Here is a 21508-nt window from a genome sequence, read left to right on the forward strand (position 1 = left end):
ATGCAACTGTTCAAAACAGGCTATTAAAAGAAAATATAAATGGTCCCGGAGGAAGAAAGAAAAAGGAAAAAAAATTTTTTGCCAATCATATCCAAACAAGTCAATATCTTACTGTTTGTAAACCTTAATGAATTAAGACTTTTTATTAGACTAGATTATGCATTAATTCCCACAATAGATTATCATCACAGATTTTTTTTTTTTTTTGGTTTGACTTCAAACTCTTTTAATGGCAAGAAAGTATTCAGGCAGTATTTCTAAAATAATTGAACTTTCACTATATTTTAGACTAAACACTAGACTATCCTTATACCAACATTAAGAATATTTATGGCAGTGGGTGGTTTCTAACAGTAAGGAAATGCTTCAGTATACAATAAAACTAAATTACAATAAAGTTCAATCTGAAACAAAAGTAAAAAAATAAAAGGTTCCATGCTTGTTCTCAAACTTTAAAACCTGACTAGACATGCGTGTGTCATTTAAAACACAGTTTCTTATTCACACGTTAAAAATAATTACAGTTTCAGTATACAGGGCTAGAAACAGGTTTGCATATCTGCATCTCTGTTTATGAGATTGTCAGTTGTGTGGAAGGATCATACTTTCATAGCTGCCAGAATTTAATAACCAAATAAAATTAAATAACACTAAATAAATAAAGCACTATGTTTCCTTTCCATATTAAGCACATTACATAGTTTCATATGAATGCATATACATTCTAAAATGAGCCAGCAAAACATTTTTATTAATAAAAACATTTACAAACGTCCATGAATGCAATTCTTGTCTCTATGTGCATCATTTTTAGGCAGAAAAAAAAACGACAGTTTTTTTAAAAGCTAAAAAAGGAAGTTTGTAATTATTTTGCAGGCTTTTTTTTTTGTTTATTCTCGCTGGTCCAAACGCTATTGCATCACCATCCGATGAGCTTTTGAGTCTCTACGCCTTCTCATCCTTTCCTGCATTTGCATTCGTGAGGGCTGTTGTCTAAATGGTAAAAACACAGTGTATTGAAAAAATAATGCATATAAAATAATTTCTAGAATGCATATAAAACAAACATTTAAGGATGTCACCTGTTCAAGCATCCTCTGCATCTTCTCAATGATCTTTATCATCTGACTGCTGTTTTCTCTCAAACTCTTCTCGTATGTTTTGTTGAGCGTCTCGGTTTTCTCCAGTTTCCTCTTCAGCTCTTTCTGATTGTCCTGTTCCTGTTCATTAGATGCGTGCCTTGTTTCTGCTGCCTCTGAATCACACACAACACACAGCAATTTAAATAACCATGGAACATTATGGCAAAAATAAAGCATTACGCCACAAGAGGTTTTCAAAGTAGTTCACCCAAAATATGAAAATCTGCTGAAAATGTGCTCATATTCAGTGCATCCAAGATGTAGATGAGTTTGTGCCTTCATCAGATTTGGAGAAATGTAGCATTGCATCAGTGTCTCATCAATGGATGCTCTGCAGTGAATGGGTGCCGTCAGAATGAGAGTCCAAACAGCTGATAAAAACATCCGATGAAGAAACTTAGTCATCTACATCTTGGATGGCCTGAGGCTGAGCACATTTTCAGCAAATTTGGGTGATCTTTTCCTCCAAATCATTCCAGTCTCACCGAGTCCGGACTGCAGAGTAGTGACACACTTCTCTAGTTCAAGTTGGGCTGCTTTGGTGCTCTCCAGCATCTGCAGTAGGTTTGGTAAGTTAATAAGATTCCCTCTGTAGTTCACCAGATCTGTGTTACCGGTGTGACAGGTGGACGATCTCTCTTTACAAGCCTGGCCGGGCAACATGTCTTTATTTCCTGAGGGGAACACAGTGGCGTTTTTATAATGCTACACACACATGTGTTTACACACTTTATCACATTGCATAATTTCCAGCACACACACCCTCAGCACTGGCGCTGTCGTCTGTCTGATCAGCGTCTGACCAGTGACTGCACAGATTTCTGTAGAGGCAAATCCCACCGACCGCAGCCAGATCCTGCGCCTGAGGAGAAATGGGACATCATTGTTTGAATGGACGTCAGTAGACTGCAAGAAATTGTTCTTCCTCAGTCCTCGTCTGCTAGTATAAATATCTAAACATTCTTGAGTCAAGATACATTTACTCGAGAAGCAATCAGACTTAGGAAAATAAGTTTGATATGAAAAATGTATCGAAATGTATTGTTTATGCTTAAAACAAGAAAAAACAAATGTCAATAACATTTTCTGAAAAATAAACTTGTTAACACTTTGGATTAAGTAGATTTTTCTTTATGTATAAAAAACATACGTATTTTTTATATTTTAATATTCATAGGTTTAAGCTCTCAAAACAATACTCTAATAAGCACAAAACTAATTCTTGCTATATTTAACTATTTATTTAAAACTTATCAAAATAGGACAAAAAAAGAAAGAAAACCTATTTTTTCTCAATATAACTATACACAATGACAATAATAATGATTATAATAATGACTATTATTATTATTATACTGATTACTCTAAATATTTGATTTAATATTTTTGATTTCTAAAAATTAAGCAAATCAATTAAGAAATGTACTGCAAATTACTACTGTAACAAAACAAGAATTTAATAATAATAATAATTATTGTTATTATTCAAAATATTATTTGATGTTATTATTTGAATTCTATTTAAATCAATAAAGAAATATACTGCTATTGCAATATTAATGTACTGTAAAATAAAAAAGGCTTTTAAATACAACAATGAGATAAGATAACTAGATAAGATAAGATAATTGTTATTTATTACTAATAACAATTTAGTAATAAAAATAATAATTGTATTATTTTATCATTACTCAAAATATTCACTTTTATTTTATTCTTTGAATTATAGTAAGCAAAAAGTAAAAGTAAACAAAGGAATATACTACTATTACAATCATGCTATTTGTCTTTAAAATAAAAAAAGTATTTAATAATAATTTATTGTTAATAATTATAATTATTTTATTTTACAGAACAACAATACAATCACAATACGTCTGCCTTGAGTGTGTTAAACCATTATTTTTCTGAATTCTATAAAAACATCTTAGAAAGTGAAACCTGAGCAGGACTGAGAAACAGGCCGAGAGACAACAGGATGTTGAGCAGGTCTGCCTCTCGAAGACTTCCTGTCAGCTGACGGTCAAAGAACACCCAGGAGAGAAGCACTTTACGGGGAAGTTGAGCGGTCCAGCCCAGAGGACGTTCCTTCAAGCACACAGACAGAGATGTTCGGAGAAGAAGCACCAGACACGTGATGCAGAAGAGAATTGGGATTTCTTACGCTGTCTTTGTCTCCTCCTGCACTTTGACTCTTACTCTCTTTTAGAGGTTCCCTTTCATCTTCTGTCTCTCTCTCCCCATCCTTCTCTTTGAGTTTTCTCTTCTTTGCATCGATCAAGCCTATCTTTTTTCCTGTCTGTTTGTCTGTCTTTTCGGGCTCATCTTCCTTTACAGAGAACAAAAATGTGTAAAAGTTACATTAATAACTAGATTTTCTTTTTTTTTCTTTTTTTAAGTAAAACATTAGATGGCTCACATTTACATTTCAACACCTATTTATTAGTCAGCCAATCATAACAGAGGTCATTTACATTTAGAAACCTTAAAGGTACAGTAGTCTATTTAATTCTGTTTAATAACTGGTTTCGGTCAAAAAAAACTTATCCAAAATTAAAAGTGGACTTCACACAAAATTATACAATGCTAAAAACTACAAAATTATTTTATAAAGTATAAAAGCCACGTTTGTTTAGGAGCTTGTATGCTTTCCCCTTTGACATCCAGATGAGAGTGTGTGCTAAAATTAAAACTATAAAAAGAACTTCCAGTACCTAAATTTAAAATAGACTTAAAAAAATAAAATAAAATTATATCTAACTCTCTCTCTATATATATATATATATTAGTGCTGTCAACGTTGACGCGTTAACGCATGCGATTAATTTTTGTCTGGTTTAATGTGTCAAAATATTTAACGCAATTAACGCAGCATCCGTTGGCTAGCTTTACATTATATGATCACGCTCTTATTCATTTAAATGCTTTTAAACATTTCAAGCGCGGCAAGACAAAAGAGAATGCGCTGTCTGTGAATGCCCTTATGTGCAGAGGTGGAAAGTAACGAATTACATTTACTCGTGTTACTGTAATTGAGTAGCTTTTTTGTGTACTTCTACTTTTTTAAGTATTTTTTTTAATCTGTAATTTTACTTTTACTTAAGTATATTTTGTTTGAAGTATTGTACTTCGCTACATTTTAAAACACATTAATTACTGAGTAAAAAAAAAAATCGCTCCCTGGAAGCTATGTCAGTAAATAATGGGCAGGAGGGCAAACTGCCGCTAAAATCACAAGAAAGATACAGACGGACAAAACAGGCGATAGTGGTGCAGACACCGCTGAAAACGAAACCCCGTCATATTCTGAAGTTGAACTCGAAGGAAATGAAGTGAACCCCTGCCCATATTTATACTCTATTATGCTGTGTTTGCTGTGCTTGCCTAGGGAGACCAAACTAGCAGTTTATAAAATCTCGACAAGACATCAACCCCACGTAAGCATATAGAGGTGAGCTAAATAATTGCGTCATTGCATTGGTGGTTAAAATGATGCTTTGACATTTTAGCAAGAGGTTTTGAACAAATTAGCCAAAAAGACTGGTGCGGAGTGTGCGATATATATCGTCTGCAATAATATCATAATTGTTGTTTTAATGATGTACGCGCGCATTTAGAGTGTTCTTTCACTGTGTGATTCAGTCTGTTGAAATGCATTTAGAATGAAATCAATCAAAATCATTTAGAATCAAAATCACACAAAGAATGCTGTCTTTTCCTCTAAAAATCATAATCACACACACACACACACACACACACACACATATATATATATATATAGATCAGTGGGGATTTCTTTAAGACTGCAAGGGAAGCTCAGCTTCCCCTCTAATGTAAAAAAAAAAACCAGCGGTCAAATATGTACTATTGTGTATTATGTATTGTGTTAATCAGCTACATGTCGGCTGACTCGATTTTCTTTTCATACATTCCCGTAGCGTCACAGTGCATTTCCCTAAAGAAGCCGAGCGTCCATTGACTTCAATGGGGCTGCTTTGAACAGTTTTTTTCAGTGCTCCGAAGCTAGACGGTCATTGGATAAATGCTGCGATTATGTCCCGCCCACGGACGCTCAGCGTCTCTGGAGGTGAATGAAGACTGGGCTTCCGCGTGATGATTGGAGGATCTGTCGATCTCCTTTTGACTGACAGCGGTCTGCACCATAAGAAGTCGGTGAAGCTGTTTCACGCTCAGTCCCATGATCGCGGATTTCTCAAGTGTATTCGAAAGACAAACTGCGGCAATATTTCTTGATATTTGTAAAATGCAGAACCACCACAAAATTGAATTGGTAACTAAGACAGATTGAAAATGTGCGCGCGCGCACACACACACACACACACACTATAGCCATCTAGTGGTTAAAGTGATTTATTACAATTTTTAAACTGAATTTCCCCAAAAATGGGCAAAAATCTTACATTAAACCTTATAAAATTATCCATGGTATCCCCATGTATGAAAGTTAGAAATCTGGGTCTTTTATATGAAGTGAATTTTACCTGAAATGCTTTTTTCTTTTTTTGTAAAAAAAAAAAAGCCTATTTAAATAAATATTTATTTATAGAAATGTAAAAGATTTAAATCCTCCAAAAACTGTACAAAGTTTAGTAAAAACATAAATGAACAGAGTAAAATTATATTTGTAAAAAATGTAAATATTTTACTATTACAAAATGAAATGTTATTGTCTGGGGTCAAAAAGACCCCGAGTGTCACTACAAATGAAGACCATCAGAGGGTTATAATGTAGGCCGAAAATGAGCTTCCCCTCTTTGAAAGACCAGCAGCCGCCACTGATATATATATATATATATATATTTATTTATATATATATATATATATATATATATATATATATATATATATATATTTTTTTTTTTTTTTTTTTTACAACAGGACAGTAAACTAAGAGACTTGCGTTTTAGACACCATATTGCCGGTTTTTGCTCTTTTTCTACAACAAAAATTTATTCCAAACACAGCCACCAAAGCAAAATTTTGCATCTCTGAGCAACATGACAGTGTTTCGTTTCTGAATGAATCAACCGTTTAAATGATTTGGTTCAATCGCAATGACTCACTTATTAACAGTGACTTGCTGACACATACTGGCCATTTTAATTTCACATTTAAAGTATCTTTTGAATTTTTTTTTTTTATATATAATTAAGTTTTTATAATTTCAAATGAGCATTCAACATTTTATGTCTGGCATATCAAAACATTATTCATGCATTTGTAACTGCAGGTTAAATGCATTCTTGTCCTGCACTAAACAGTGTGTAAATACATCTAAATGCCACTTCCAATGAATCTTCTGCATTTCCTCTGCATTAAAAGATGAGTTTGTTGATACTGATTTGCCTGGTAACAGCCCAAATGTTTTATTATTCTAAATAACTGATTCCTTTAATTAAAAACAACTAGTTTGAGATTAATAGGCCTATCCCAGGAGTGTCAAACTCAGTTCCTGGAGGGCCATAGCCATAGTTTAGTTCTAACCCTGCTCCCGCACACATATCATGTAGTTTTCAAATAAACCTAAATGATTAGATTAGCTGGATCAGGTGTGTTTAATTAGGGTTAAATCTAAACTGTGCAGGACTGTGGCCCTCCAGGAACTGAGTTTGACACTCTTGGCCTGTCCCATTTTTGACTCCCTCCCGCTGTTAAAATGTAAATTTTAAATGAGCTACTTTTTACTTTTACTTGAGTTGATTTTTTTAGACTGGTACTTTTACTTGTACTTAAGTAAAATTTAATTAATGTAATGGTACTTTTACTTGAGTAGAATATTTTTGTACTCTTTCCACCTCTGCTTATGTGACACATACACACGTACACACACACACACACACACACACACAATGCATAGACAGGGCGCCAGAATCCAATTCTCTTAAGCGCTTGCACTAACAATAAACATCCCAAAGTGCCAGTTTTGTCGATTATCCTCATAAGAGCAATCTTAAATGATTTATATAAAGTCTAAAATGAACAAAAAGAGTTGTGAGAGAATGAGGCGAGATCCATAAACAGTATATAAACGGTGAGATCCGCGTGTCTGTCTGCTCTTAAAGGGACAGCAGCCAATAAAGCTTCCTGTCAGTAAAGTTAAAGAACAAAGGGAACAGAGAAAATGACTCGCTGCTCTTGACTAAATAACTTTTGTAGCTTTAATAAGGATTAACTATTTAATTTATAGTTTATGCAGTGCAGACTGCATATAACTTTGATAACTTTATTAAATTTCTGTATATTTCCTAACTGTTAAGAGAGGAAGGGCAGGAGTAAACATGACATTTATTATGGGTTATGCTTTATTATTGTTTTAAGTTTACTTAAATTAAAAACTGTTATATTTTTGAAGACTAATAATAAATGTAAAAAAATAGAAAAAAATCAGTAGCTGTATTAATATCAGTAATAAATAAATAAAAAGATGCCATTTAAACAAGTATTTAAAATATACTGTCTTTATGTTGTTTCTACATTAATTTGATTAACTGTGAAATGAGTACATTAAAAAATATATTAAAAATGTACAAAAACATTTCTTTTTTTATTGCGATTAATCACAGAAAAAATGTGTGATTAATCTAGTTAAAGTTTTTAATCGATTGACAGCACTAATATATATATATATATATATATATATATATATATATATGTATGTATGTATGCATGTATGTATGTATTCTATTTCAGCTTATTGCAAACTTAAAATAGACTAACAAAAATAAAATAAACTAATAAAAAAAATTATTAAAAAGTATTTTATTTCAGCTAGCTGCAAACTTAAAATAGACTTTAACAAAAAAAGTCTTACAAAACAAAACGAAAACGAATTAAAAATTGAAATATAAAAGATAATAATTGAATGAGAACATTAAAATGATTCCAGTATCTCAGTGATGCTAAAGTAACACAGGTGTGAATCTGGTGTACCATGAGAGCGCTGCGGTCCTCTTTGACGCTGGGGTCCTGCGGCAGACGACACAGACACTGATACAACTCAAGCCCAAAATCCCTCTGAAGCATCTCACTGAACACCTCTGCCATCAAACTCACCTGACAGCAGCACATCAGAGCCTCAGCATCTCAATCATGACTGAGCCATATAGAAATATAGATATATATAATAAGTACCCACCTCACAGCTGTCCCGCGTCTGAGGCGTCTGGTGCTCCAGCAGTGAGGACAGAGACACGACAGACAGATTGAGTCCAGCGGAGGGGTGTACAACCACAGACAGACCTTCTGGAAGTGACAAATCACCATCCTGGATGACAGGGAAGAAATCTGAACTCCTTAGAAATCTGAATTTCCTATGCAGTCGGTCAGTACCAGCTGTTTTTGTGCTAATTTTGTCCAGTCTTCGTCTGCTCCCACTAGATTCCACACATCTGGCAACAACACCACAACTGTCTCGATTTTATCTCCGGAAATATATCTCAGCTCCGCTATCTTGTGCCTTCAGGGAGAGAAAGACATTTAGAGACGTGTGCCGATAACTAATGAATGTATAGAAGGCATAACGTGACTCAGTAAAATTGTGAATGTTTTTGGAAGAAGTCTCTATTGCTAATCTAGGCTTCATTTATTTGATCAAAAATAAAGTAAAAAATGGTTAAATATTATTACAATTTAAAACCGCTGTCTTATATGTGAGGTTATGCTAAAATATAATTTATTCCTGTGATGCAAAGCTGAATTTTTTCAGCACCACTGCTTCAGAAATCATTCTAATATGCTGCTCGAGAACTTCATTTTTATTTTCAGGATTCTTCGATGAATAGAAAGTTCAAAAGAACAGCACTGATTTGAAATAGAAAAGTTTGTAAGGTTTGAAATGTGTTTTGTCCCTTTTGATCAATTTATTGCAAAATATAAAAAATATTAATTTCTTTAAAAAAAACAAAAATCTTATGAAGCCCAAACAGATTATGAATGATAGAGTATTAAAAAAACATTTCTTATGTTTTTCTTTTTATTATTAAGTGACTTACAGCCATATAAAATATATATAAAGCCATATATAAACAATAACAACCCACTTTGGCAAGACAAAACTCGATAATTCTCGATAATAACTGTATTGAAGTGAAATGAAGACTGAAATCTACAGACCACTGTGAGCAGGCTGAGAGGTCCAGAGCGCTCTGTTCCTTCACGCAGCGGACTGCAGTGTTGACCAGCGTCGAACTGTCCTGTCCGTCGGCTTTGGGTGACCAGTGACCTCCTGGAAGCCGCAGTTCACCTCCACTGTCCACCATCACGAACTACAACACAGAGACAGAGCCAGGGACACAATTATACATCAAACTCGAGACCTGGTATTAAATTATGAACGAGCGGTGCATTGATAAGCTCTGGCGTTAACGGTTCTGTTATCCGTACGGGTGAATTAAATAAATACACATACACCAACCAGGGGCGTAGTTTATGGGGGGGATGGGGGGGAGGTAACCCCCCCAATATTCAAATACATCAGTTACAACCCCCCCAATATTTCAACATGAAAATCACAGTAGATCAAATGAAAAATATAATATGAAAAAATAGAATTCATTTATTTTGTAAAAATAATTTTGTTCCTAATCAAATATGAGTATGTCATAATAAATCAGACAAAAAATACTCCCCCTCCATTGAACCGATTGGTAACGCCCAACCAATGAGTCGCACTTTCACCAAAACAAGCGAGTGGTGTTTGAATGGGAGAGCACACGGTTAATGTTAACGCCAAAAATGAAGAGAAGCGCTGCACAGAGGACTATAATTAACTGCTGGTCAGAGAGGGATGCAAAAAAAAATAAAGCAAAGCATGTACTGAGAATGAGGTATGAGAATATTGTGTAATAGTTAGTACACACCACATATATTTTAGCTAGCTAATCCATTGCAATGTATTTAGCTATAACTATCAGTATAACAAGTTACCAAAGCAGCTGTCTGTTTTGCTAGTATATTTTTCAATAGTGTCTGTAATTATCAACGACAAAAGTATTCACATCGGTTTTGTTTTCTTACTAAATTAATCTGACTTTTGAACGAATTGGATGAATGAACGATTTAAGTGTCTAACTCATTAAAACAGTGAAACACTGCCGCCTACTGGCGGTTTCAATACTTAATTTCTTTCTTTTGATAATCTCTACTATGTTAGAATTTTATGAATGATGATTATACACAAATTTCATAACGTTATGAAGTTTATAATCTCTTAACATGTTTTTATAACAGATTCGAGGTAAATATAGCTGCAGGGTAGAAAAGTCAGCAGAGGGAGAGGAGGAGCAGGTGATCAGGTAAAGAAGATGCCATTCAATCAATAAAATAAAATAGGAAACAGTATAGAAAAACAGCAGCTTTTTAAAGTTAGGGTATACATTAATGCCTTTAATGTTTTAAAGATATGTTTCCCTTTAAAAAAGAAAATTAAAATGCATTAAGGTGGAATGTAAAAATCTTAAAATAAATGTCTAAATGTTGTCTCTTTCATATTTGTATATGTTGAATTTGTAATCAGTTAAAACATGTTGCCAGATAGATGGATAGATAGATAGATAGATAGATAGATAGATAGATAGATAGATAGATAGGAATAAATAAATTATCCAATGACAATACACATAAAAAAAAAAAATTGAAAAAAATAACGGGCAGCATACAACGTTCAACCCCCCCAATGTTCAAACCAAATCTACGCCCTTGACACCAACTATTTCTATATTATGCCAATAAAATATTAGGATATTAGGACATTCGTCTGTGATGATGCATTTTTGCTACTTGCAAAAGAGAGATCATGTGGAGGAGCTACATGAACACAGTTATACATACATACATATGTGTGTGTGTGTGTGTGTGTGTGTGTGTGTGTGTGCGTGTGTGTGTGTGTGTGTGTGTGTGTGATCCTGAAGCACAAAACCAGTCTTAAAGGTACATTTTTCGAAATTGAGATTTATGCATCATCTGAAAGCTGAATAAATAATCTTTCCATTGATGTATGGTTTATTGGGAGGACAATATTTGTCTGAGATACAACTATTTGAAAATCTGGAATCTGAGGGCGCAAAAAAATCTAAATATTGAGAAAATCATCTTTAAAGTTGTTCAAATGAATTTCTTAGCAATGCATATTACTAATCAAAAATTAAGTTTTGTTATATTTACAGTAGGACATTTACAAAATATCTTCACGGAACATGATCTTTACTTAATATCCTAATGATTTTTGGCATAAAAGAAAAATCTATCATTTTGACTCGTACAATGAATTGTTGGCTATTGCTACAAATATACCCCAGAGACTTAAGACTGCTTTTGTGCTCCAGGGTCACACACACACACAAATATATATATATACACCATATATTTAGATAAAACAATGAATACAGATAATACCCATCCCCACCTCTAAATGATCAACACACAAACTACTCCATGTTTTCCGTCATCTGATTGATAGTTTAGACTTTCTAGCAAGAAAAGGGCCTTTTATTATAATTGCAAAAAATGTAGACCTTCAAATCTTTACTGCTTCTATAAGTAAGTGATACTGAATGAATTTGCTGCTTTTGAACTAATTGAATGAGTCAATGATTCAGTGACTCATTCTTAAAGATTCGTTTGTTGAATGAATCAGCCATCTGAATGAATAAGATAAATTAATGACTCAATCATTAGGACAGTTTTAGTTTCTTATTTAGAGTATCATTTAATAAAATAAAGAAACTTTAATACCCATTTTTTTCTATGGAATCTTTTCATGTTTTTTTGTAATAGTGGGAAAATGTTCTTTAAATTACTCAAATCTTCTTCAAAGTAAGAAAAAGTGTAAGAATTGTTCACTAAAAGGTTGTTTGGCGCATCGCTGTAAAAGCTTAGTTTTGGAGCTTGTATTATGTGGTTTCAGAGACGTTGAGGACTGAATGCTCTTACTTTGAGAAGTGCAGTGGGATGCACGGCCTCCTTTGAGAGGTCACAACACTGTGAGTACAAGTCCTCAAGACACGGCATCGAAAACAGCAGAACCTGCAGAGAACACATCTGAATCTGAGAATCTGAGAACTGCATGGTCACTAGTGCTGGGCAAATAATCATATCTTGGTATTCTTGGGCCGATTTGCGATTTTCGTTTTTGTGTTTGGAATAAATAAACTCAATGTTATCTAACAACACAATACATATTAAAGGCTATGAAGACAAATAAAGTAAAGGTAACCATGTGAGCCTTTATATTATGTGCACAAATCCCATTTCACATTTCATTTCAGTGCTATCATAAAAATAGACTTGTGTGTTTATAATTATTGCATTTGGTGCTTGTTCACTGACGTTTAGCGGAGAATCCCAGAACAGAAGCCTCATGCACTTCTGACAGAAACATTAAAATATATTTCCATGGCTTTCTCACATTTACCTGTGCAATGTAAGTTCTGCATTCAGGAAGACAGCACATCTCAAACACATTAAACAGTGCGTCTGTCAGAGCATATGAAGGACCGAGCTGCTTAAACTACTGTGAAAGGAACTATAAACTATGTCTTACCAGTTTTTAAATGCTTTAATATGAAGCTTGTCACATGTTAAGAACAAACTGGATTATGCATTTTTTCTGCAGCAGCTCAGTCTGTGTCCGCTATATTTTCAGTATCAAACTACTAGGGCTGGGAATCTATGGGTATCTCACGATTTGATTAACGATGCATCACAATGTTGTTATGGTTGGGAATCTTCAGGTACTTCATGAGCCGATCCAATTACGATTCTGGGTGTCACAATCCATTTCCAAAATGATTCTTGATCTACATTTTTTCCCCAATTAATTCTTCTGCTGTGCAAATAAATCTTTACAACTTTACATCTTAAACAAAATTGCAGTTATATGCTTTTTTTTTATAGTTGGAATCTCTTTATGTCAGTTCTGCTATCTTTAATATAGGGTCTGAATCTAGACTGGTTTCACAATTCAATTCAATTACGAATGTCATTATCAACTCAATATCACTTTGCGTCACATTCTCAGTTTTCAATATTACTGCACAAATTGATTTTCTGCAAAACCAACTTTTATTAATTTTTTTATCATACAAGCACAGCAGGCTATTTTTTTAAAACAATCACTTATTTAAAATAAGTTTTCTTTAAGTGTCCGAAAGTTTACAGACAATCATTGAGGATTTTTATTTCATCATTATTGCTGTTTGATTGTCGCTGATGAGATCATAGAATGTGGCCGCTTTAACAGGCTGCATTCACGCACAGGTCGATTTCGATATCAGATGTTTTGTCCTGCTCTGAAAACATAACTGACTGTGTGTACATCAAATTCGTATAAGAGTATTTGAAAATGCAAGTGCATTTAATCGCAGCAGAAACTGAGCTGCATTGCAAACGGCAGAAATTAAAGCATATCTACAATAAAACACGGCGGGTGGAAGCACAGATTGTCAAGCAATGTGCACGTGTCTCACAGTGTAAATTCTGTGCAATGAAGCCATCCGCGTCTAATGCGTGCACACGTGCAGGAAAAATAAACAATGTTCAGAAACGATTCAGAATCATTGAAGAGAGAATGGCAACGCATCAGAGAATCGATTTTTTTCTCCCACTCCTACAAACAAACTACTGTATATCGATATAAACGGTATTGCCTCATATCGAATGGCAGAAAAATCGATATATCGTACAAACTCAATATACTGCCCACCCTTAATGTCAAAAGAGGTGGGCAGTATATTGTAATAATGTCAGGGAGGCCGCCGTCCTCCCTGAGCCACGCCACAAAGACATGTTAAAATCAGGACAGTCTTCAAGGACGGTCACACAGAAACAACAGAACGAGGCGCTGAAATAAATCTGTAATGCTCAATACTTTTATTCAGAGAGAGGATTAAATCGTTTAGAAATGAGGAGTAAAGACATTTACAAACAAATTCTGTTCTTTTGAACTTTCTATTGATCAGACATTTCAGAAAAAGAACATTTATCACGGTTTCCATAAACAGTTTTCAACATTGATAATAATCAGGAATGTTTTTCGAGCAGCAAATCAGCATATTAAAAGGATTTCTGAAGACTGGAGTAATGATGCTGAAAAATTCAGCTGCGCTTCATGGGAATAAATAACATTTTAGAGTTAATTCAATCAGAAAATGTTTTTTTTTTTAATTGTAATAATATTTCACAATTTTCACAATGCAATGCACTCAACTTAAGCTTACATATCTAGTATAACGCTTGATACAGATCCTTCATCAAGCTCTCTTTTGCCTTATTATTTAATCAGACTAAACTTGCAAATTACATATTTTTTTATTAGGAAGAGGTCAAAATGTTTTACTTTTTTCCTTAGATTTGGAGCCAAATTACAGTATAATGTGAAATGTCGTGCAGTCATGTGACAACAATGAAGCATAAAGCTGTTTAAAATCCATTTAATCAATGCATACTGGATTTTTTTTTTTTTTTTAAAGCATGCTAGTCTCTTCTGCATTGTGTCTAACCAGGGTCCACCTCTACGTCCTCGCATGACCTCAGCGTGTCTCTTCAGTCCTCCACCCCATCCATCAAACGCACCGCTCCAGGACATCTGCTGGTGATAGGACATCTGCATCATGCCACCTGTCACATATGAGACCGCTACATATTACACATCACTCGAAAGCATCATGTGACACTGAAGACTGGAGTAATGAAGCTGAAAATACACAGAAATAAATTACAGTTTAACACATATTCAAACCGAACACAGCTCTTTTAAATTGTAAAAATATTTCACAATTTTAATGAGTCAAATAAATGCAGCCTTGGTGAGCAGAATAGAGCCTTTTAAAAATAAATAAATAAATAAATATGTAATTTATTTTTGCTTTAACAATAATGTTTCCTGACAGTTTCAGTTAACAATAATAACAACTCTGCATCGTGTACCGGGATTTGGCTGCATGCTGGGAATCAGTGGTGGTATTTTGGGAGATTTCAGCAGAGGTTGGGGTTTGGTCCCTAAAATGCCAGGCTTGGGATTGGATGACATGGAGCGCAGCAGCGGAGGAGGAGATTTGAAGGGCTGACAGAAAGAAACCAGAGAAACAGACAAACCTTCTGAAAAATAACATGGTAATTCATTAAATGCATAATGTATATGCAGCGTCTCGACACCAAATATTTACATTTTTAGATTAAAAATTTTATTTCATTTTAACCTCTGAGAACCATCATGTTAAGAAACAAAACATTATTTATAATTAAGGCAAATTAAACCTTTCATTGTTACAGATATTCATTGTTGGCCCATGTTTACATGCAAATTTCTATTTTCTTAAAATAGTCAACATATGTGCACAAATTAAATCATGCACACTACAATTTAGGAGCAATAAGATTCTATAAAAAAAATTTTCTTATAGTTTTATTCTGCAAGGATGTATTAAAAAATGTATTGTACAAGGATGTTTTGTTTGGTATGTTGTGCAGCACTTTGGTCGGCATTTATACTGTTTAAAAAGGCTAAATATAAATAAACTTGACCTTATAGCGACCTCTTTAAGAGGATGTTAATAAAATATTAGCCAAAAACCTTTCTGAGCACCTGTCCATTCAGCGTCTGAACTTTCTGTGCCGTCCAGCTGATGGTCTTCAGGGGGTCCTGAACCGCTTTCACCAACACTTTCTCTCCCACCAGAGGCACACGACCCACTACAACACTACAGAACAAACCACAAACACACCTCACATCATCACATCAACTCAGGTTAAGACTACTATGATTCAGAATAAAGCAAACACACAGACCTCACTGGAAAATGAACCTCTTGATCCACAATCCCATGATGCTCCTGCATCTGTGTGACCAACCCGGTGAACACACGCTGCCTCATCTGAACACACACTCATTTAGTGTTCACACAATCATAAATCAGAAAGTGTATCTTCATGCACAATCATGCAAAAGTGTATCTTCATACATAATGAACAAATCCTCATCATATAGCTATACATGTGTTCCATATCAGATTTTTTTCTCCTTTGCATGCAAAAGAAAGTATACTGAGTGCTTTTGGCATGCGCAATAGAAATGCACGAATTAAACTTATGAAATAAATATTCTGGCTGTTGTGTAGGTCAACAGCAACGTGTGATATTTACGTCCTACTGCATTAGCGTCACAGTGACAGCAGTTTGATGCAGTTTTCCCGCACAAACAGACTTATCTATTAGGAGAAGTGTTGATTAATGTCCTGCGATATTTAAGAAGGTAAACTTACTAGTGTTTTGTATTCGTTCTCTGTTTTTCCTCTATGTTGATGCGTTTGTTTGTCTTCTGTCAGGTCATCAAAAAGGCGTTACTCTTCAGCGGCATCAAGCGGCCAGACTGAGTAACTGCAGGTGAAACGCTTTTAACCGCGTTTGGCTGTAAATAAAACACGAAAGACCGTACAAAAACATTAAACGCGATGTAAAAATTCTTAAATAGTTTAAAAGTCTTTGTTATTCTCCATAGTTGGTAGTACTTGTATGAAAGCGAGGTCTTGTGGTTTGACCTGCTGTTCTCCTCCAGTACCGTGGGTGGCGCTGAGGCGCAGCGCGGTTTAATGTCTCACTCGTCTGTGCACATACAGTCGTGGCCAAAAGTTTTGAGAATTACATAAATATTGGAAATTGTAAAAGTTGCTGCTTAAGTTTTTATAATAGCAATTTGCATATACTCCAGAATGTTATGAAGAGTGATCAGATGAATTGCATAGTCCTTCTTTGCCATGAAAATTAACTTAATCCCAAAAAAACCTTTCCACTGCATTTCATTGCTGTCATTAAAGGACCTGCTGAGATCATTTCAGTAATCGTCTTGCTAACTCAGGTGAGAATGTTGACGAGCACAAGGCTGGAGATCATTATGTCAGGCTGATTGGGTTAGAATGGCAGACTTGACATGTTAAAAGGAGGGTGACGCTTGAAATCATTGTTCTTCCATTGTTAACCATGGTGACCTGCAAAGAAACGCGTCCAGTCATCATTGCATTGCATAAAAATGGCTTCACAGGCAAGGATATTGTGGCTACTAAGATTGCACCTAAATCAACAATTTATAGGATCATCAAGAACCTCAAGGAAAGAGGTTCAATTCTTGTAAAGAAGGCTTCAGGGCGTCCAAGAAAGTCCAGCAAGCGCCAGGATGGTCTCCTAAAGAGGATTCAGCTGCGGGATCGGAGTGTCACCAGTGCAGAGCTTGCTCAGGAATGGCAGCAGGCAGGTGTGAGCGCATCTGCACGCACAGTGAGGCCAAGACTTCTGGAAGATGGCCTGCTGTCAAGAAGGGCAGCAAAGAAGCCACTTCTCTCCAAAATAAACATCAGGGACAGATTGATCTTCTGCAGAAAGTATAGTGAATGGACTGCTGAGGACTGGGGCAAAGTCATATTCTCCGATGAAGCCCCTTTCCGATTGTTTGGGGCATCTGGAAAAAGGCTTGTCCGGAGAAGAAAAGGTGAGCGCTACCATCAGTCCTGTGTCATGCCAACAGTAAAGCATCCTGACACCATTCATGTGTGGGGTTGCTTCTCATCCAAGGAAGTGGGCTCACTCACAATTCTGCCCAAAAACACAGCCATGAATAAAGAATGGTACCAAAACACCCTCCAACAGCAACTTCTTCCAACAACAGTTTGGTGAAGAACAATGCATTTTCCAGTACGATGGAGCACCGTGCCATGAGGCAAAAGTGATAACTAAGTGGCTCGGGGACCAGAATGTTGAAATTTTGGGTCCATGGCCTGGAAACTCCCCAGATCTTAATACCATTGAGAACTTCTGGTCAATCCTCAAGAGGCGGGTGGACAAACAAAAACCCACTAATTCTGACAAACTCCAAGAAGTGATTATAAAAGAATGGGTTGCTATCAGTCAGGATTTGGCCCAGAAGTTGATTGAGAGCATGCCCAGTCGAATTGCAGAGGTCCTGAAAAAGAAGGGCCAACACTGCAAATACTGACTCTTTGCATAAATGTCATGTAATTGTCAATAAAAGCCTTTGAAACGTATGAAGTGCTTGTAATTATATTTCAGTTAATCACAGAAACAACTGAAACAAAGATCTAAAAGCAGTTTAGCAGCAAACTTTTTGAAAACTAATATTTATGTAATTCTCAAACCTTTTGGCCACGACTGTACACACGTGTGATGATGATGGAGGATACGCTGTTATTAATATTAAAGTCTGTCTGCCTTGAAATGCCAGACACCATTATATATTAATAACAGTTAGTTTTGTGCGGTTTGATTGTAGTTTGTGTTTGACTAAACATTATGTTTCCATGTTAACAGGAGCACTGTCGTTTCTGAAATAGAAAACATGATATATTTCTTATTTAATATTTACAAATTTTATTTTATTAGGTTATATGCCAACGTTTCTTTTTTTTATATGGTTACAAGTTCCTGACCAAATACTGTTATTAATACAATAAAACTGATAATTTGTAATATATATATATATTATTTACAAGGATACATATATTTGTATTTGTTACATATATAATTTAAATAAAACAAAAATAATTTACATATACACAAATAATAAAAAAAAAAAAAATTATTTACATATATATGTTAATATTACATATTAGTTAATGAAAAATATTTATATACATTTAAATAGAATTTACATAATTACAAATTATTGACATTTTTAAGTTATTTTTACACAAGTATAAATATATTTTGGGGAAAAAGAGAGGGAGATAAGATTTTTCAATTTCTCTTTCTTTGTACAGGTGCATCTAAAAAATAGCATATCATGGAAAAGTGCTTTATTTTTTTGTAATTTAATTTTAAAAAAAAATAATAAAAAGCAATCTTTGTTGTATACTATTCATTGCACACAAACTGAAATATTTCAAGAGTTTTTTGTTTTAATTCTGATAGTTACGATTTACAGATTAGGAAAAAAAAATTCAGTATCTCAAAAAATATTTGAGTATATTTTCTCAAAGATCAATCAAAAAAAGATTTACAAAACAGAAATGTTCAAGATATTTAAAGCAGGTTTAATTATGCACTCAATACTTGGTTGGGGCTCCTTTTGCAGGAATTACTTCTTCAGTGCAGCGTGGCATGGAGGCGATCAGTCTGTGGCACTGCTGAGGAGTTACTGAAGCCCAGGTTGCTTTGATAGCAGCCTTCAGCTCCTCTGTATTATTTGTCGGATGTTACTTATCTTCCTCTTCACAATACCATTTTCTGTGAGGTTCAGGTCAGGTGAGTTGGTTGGCCAATCAAGCACAGTAATATCATGGTCAGCAAAACACTTAAGTGGTTTTGGCACTGTGGGCAGGTGCTAAAGTCCTGCTACAAAATGAAATCAGCATCTCCATAAAGCTTGTTAGCAGATGTAAGCATAAAGTGCTCCAAAATCTCCTGGTCGAGTGCTGCATTGACTTTGGACTTGATAAAAAACAATGGACCAACACCAGCAGATGTCACGGCAGCCCAACTCATCACTGACTTCAGAAACTTCACACTGGACTTTGGATTCTGTGCCTCTCCAGTCTTCCCCTAAAGTTACTTTAATCTGAAAAGAGGACTGTGGACCACTGAGCAACAGTCCAGTTCTTTTTCTCCTTACCCCAGGTGTAATGCTTCTGACGTTTTTCCTGGTTCAGGAGTGGCTTGTTTCTAAGAATGTGACCGCTGTAGCCCTTTTCCTGAAGACGTCTGAGTGTGGTGACTCTTGATGCGCTGACTCTGGCTTCAGTCCACTGCTTGTGACACTCTCCCAAGTTCTTGAACTGTCTTTTCCTGACAATCTTCCCAAGGCTTGTGTCATCCATGTAGCTTGTGCACCTTTTCCTTCCACACTTTTTCCTTCCAGTCAACTTTCTATGAATATATTTTGATACAGCACTCTTTTGAGACAGAAGCAATGAGCTTCTGTGTCTTACCAGTGTCTGTGTCTGAGGGTGTTGATGATCGTCTTCTGGACAACTGTCAGATCAGCAGTCTTTCCCATAATTGTGGTTGCATGTTCTAAACTAACCCAAGACGTACTCAGTATTTATATTTAAAATTAATCAAACTAATTAAGCTCAAAATATATAATATTTAAAATATTTTCAATTTTTTTGAGATACATTTTTTATTTTTCTAAGCTGTAAGTTGTAATCCTCAGATAAAAAAAACTAAGAACTCTTCAATTTGTGTGCAATGAATCTAGAATATAAGAAAGTTAGCTTTTTTAAAAAAATTAAATGATAAAAAATAGACATTTTTCATGATATTCAATTTTTTTGAGATACACCTGTATTTTGGTGTATTTACACCTGTATTTTGCTGTATTTAATGGACAAAATATGTCCATTTATTTATATATTTATATTCATATAATTCATATTATATATACATTTATTTAATATTTGCACATAACATTTATATAAATATATGAATGCATGTGTGTATTTATATATAATTATTAAGCACACACACACATATTATGTGAAAAAAAAACACATTTTGCATGCGATTAATTGCTATTTAATATACTAAAATATAATATTATTATAATTCATTATTATAAATTACAAAAAAAAATTTCCCCATCTGTTTTCAAACAGCACACATGACAGTGTTTTGAACATAAAAACGCTATGTCTTTAGCTTATTAAGAAATCGAGGGATTCAGATACAGATGCTGGGTATGTTTGTGCCCTCACACAGAACTGAAGCTGTGTTTGTGGTTTGGCTCACCTGACGAGTCTCTCATGTGCTTTAATTTACCCAGGATGCCATGAGATCGGTGATGAAGCAGGCGGTAAAGGAGGCCAGACTGACAGAGAGAGAAGCTAAAGGTTTGTGATCGCTTCATTTCAATCAGTTCATCTCTTATGTCCAGTGATTGGATGTCATTGATTTTCTGTGTGACTGATGTACTTCGAAGACAATCCCATCATCATGACCCCCCGTCATCAAAAACATGCAAAAACAACTTAAAGTTCTCATTTAAAAATATATGATGTTTTATTTTTGTCTTGATTTTGGGATGAAATATGACTTGGACATGTTTCATGAGATTTACTATTCATATTAACAGTTCAATAGTTCATCAGCTAATATAAACCTTTTGATAATGCTTTTATAGCTGTATAAAATGGAGAAATGGACAGATTCGGCTACTTGATTTCAACATCAACTACTCATTTGATCATGTGACAAGTTATAGCACAGGTTATTGGTTAAAAACTGATGAAAGGCATGTTTTGTTCCTGCCAAATATTTATTAGTCAACATTTTAAGTTTTAGTACAATTAATGAGTATGTGAAGGGGAACAACTAGTCTGAAACATCACTTAGTGATTGTGTTC

At 34.7% G+C, this 21508-nt stretch overlaps 1 protein-coding gene across 1 annotated transcript; it reads right to left on the minus strand.

The window, feature by feature from the left end:
• Positions 1–303: 303 nt before the first annotated feature.
• On the minus strand, positions 304–21113 carry LOC132127035 (cell cycle and apoptosis regulator protein 2-like). The gene is made up of 18 exons (XM_059538646.1): positions 21078–21113; positions 20895–20973; positions 15948–16044; positions 15745–15859; positions 15073–15222; positions 14660–14763; positions 13864–13924; positions 12093–12185; positions 9276–9427; positions 8493–8619; positions 8299–8427; positions 8094–8216; positions 3307–3471; positions 3084–3230; positions 1905–2004; positions 1628–1816; positions 1083–1255; positions 304–993 (listed from the first exon to the last, which is right to left on the minus strand). Exons 1-18 carry the CDS (start codon positions 21111–21113, stop codon positions 946–948), a joined length of 2088 nt encoding a protein of 695 aa, XP_059394629.1. The 3' UTR covers positions 304–945.
• Positions 21114–21508: the final 395 nt, after the last annotated feature.

The sequence above is a fragment of the Carassius carassius genome, chromosome 45 (assembly GCF_963082965.1).
Source record: "Carassius carassius chromosome 45, fCarCar2.1, whole genome shotgun sequence".
Taxonomy (NCBI): Eukaryota; Metazoa; Chordata; class Actinopteri; order Cypriniformes; family Cyprinidae; genus Carassius; species Carassius carassius.

Bases quoted from the DNA above. Each gene is read 5' to 3' on its own strand.
- LOC132127035 (XM_059538646.1), bottom strand. From the start codon at position 21,113: ATGACGGGGGGTCATGATGATGGGATTGTCTTCGAA. The intron at 12,186-13,863 runs GTGGGCAGTATA...TGTTCTCTGCAG, and splicing joins CACCTCTTTTGACATTAAGG to GTTCTGCTGTTTTCGATGCC. The intron at 2,005-3,083 runs GTTTCACTTTCT...ATTTCTCCTCAG, and splicing joins TGTTTCTCAGTCCTGCTCAG to GCGCAGGATCTGGCTGCGGT.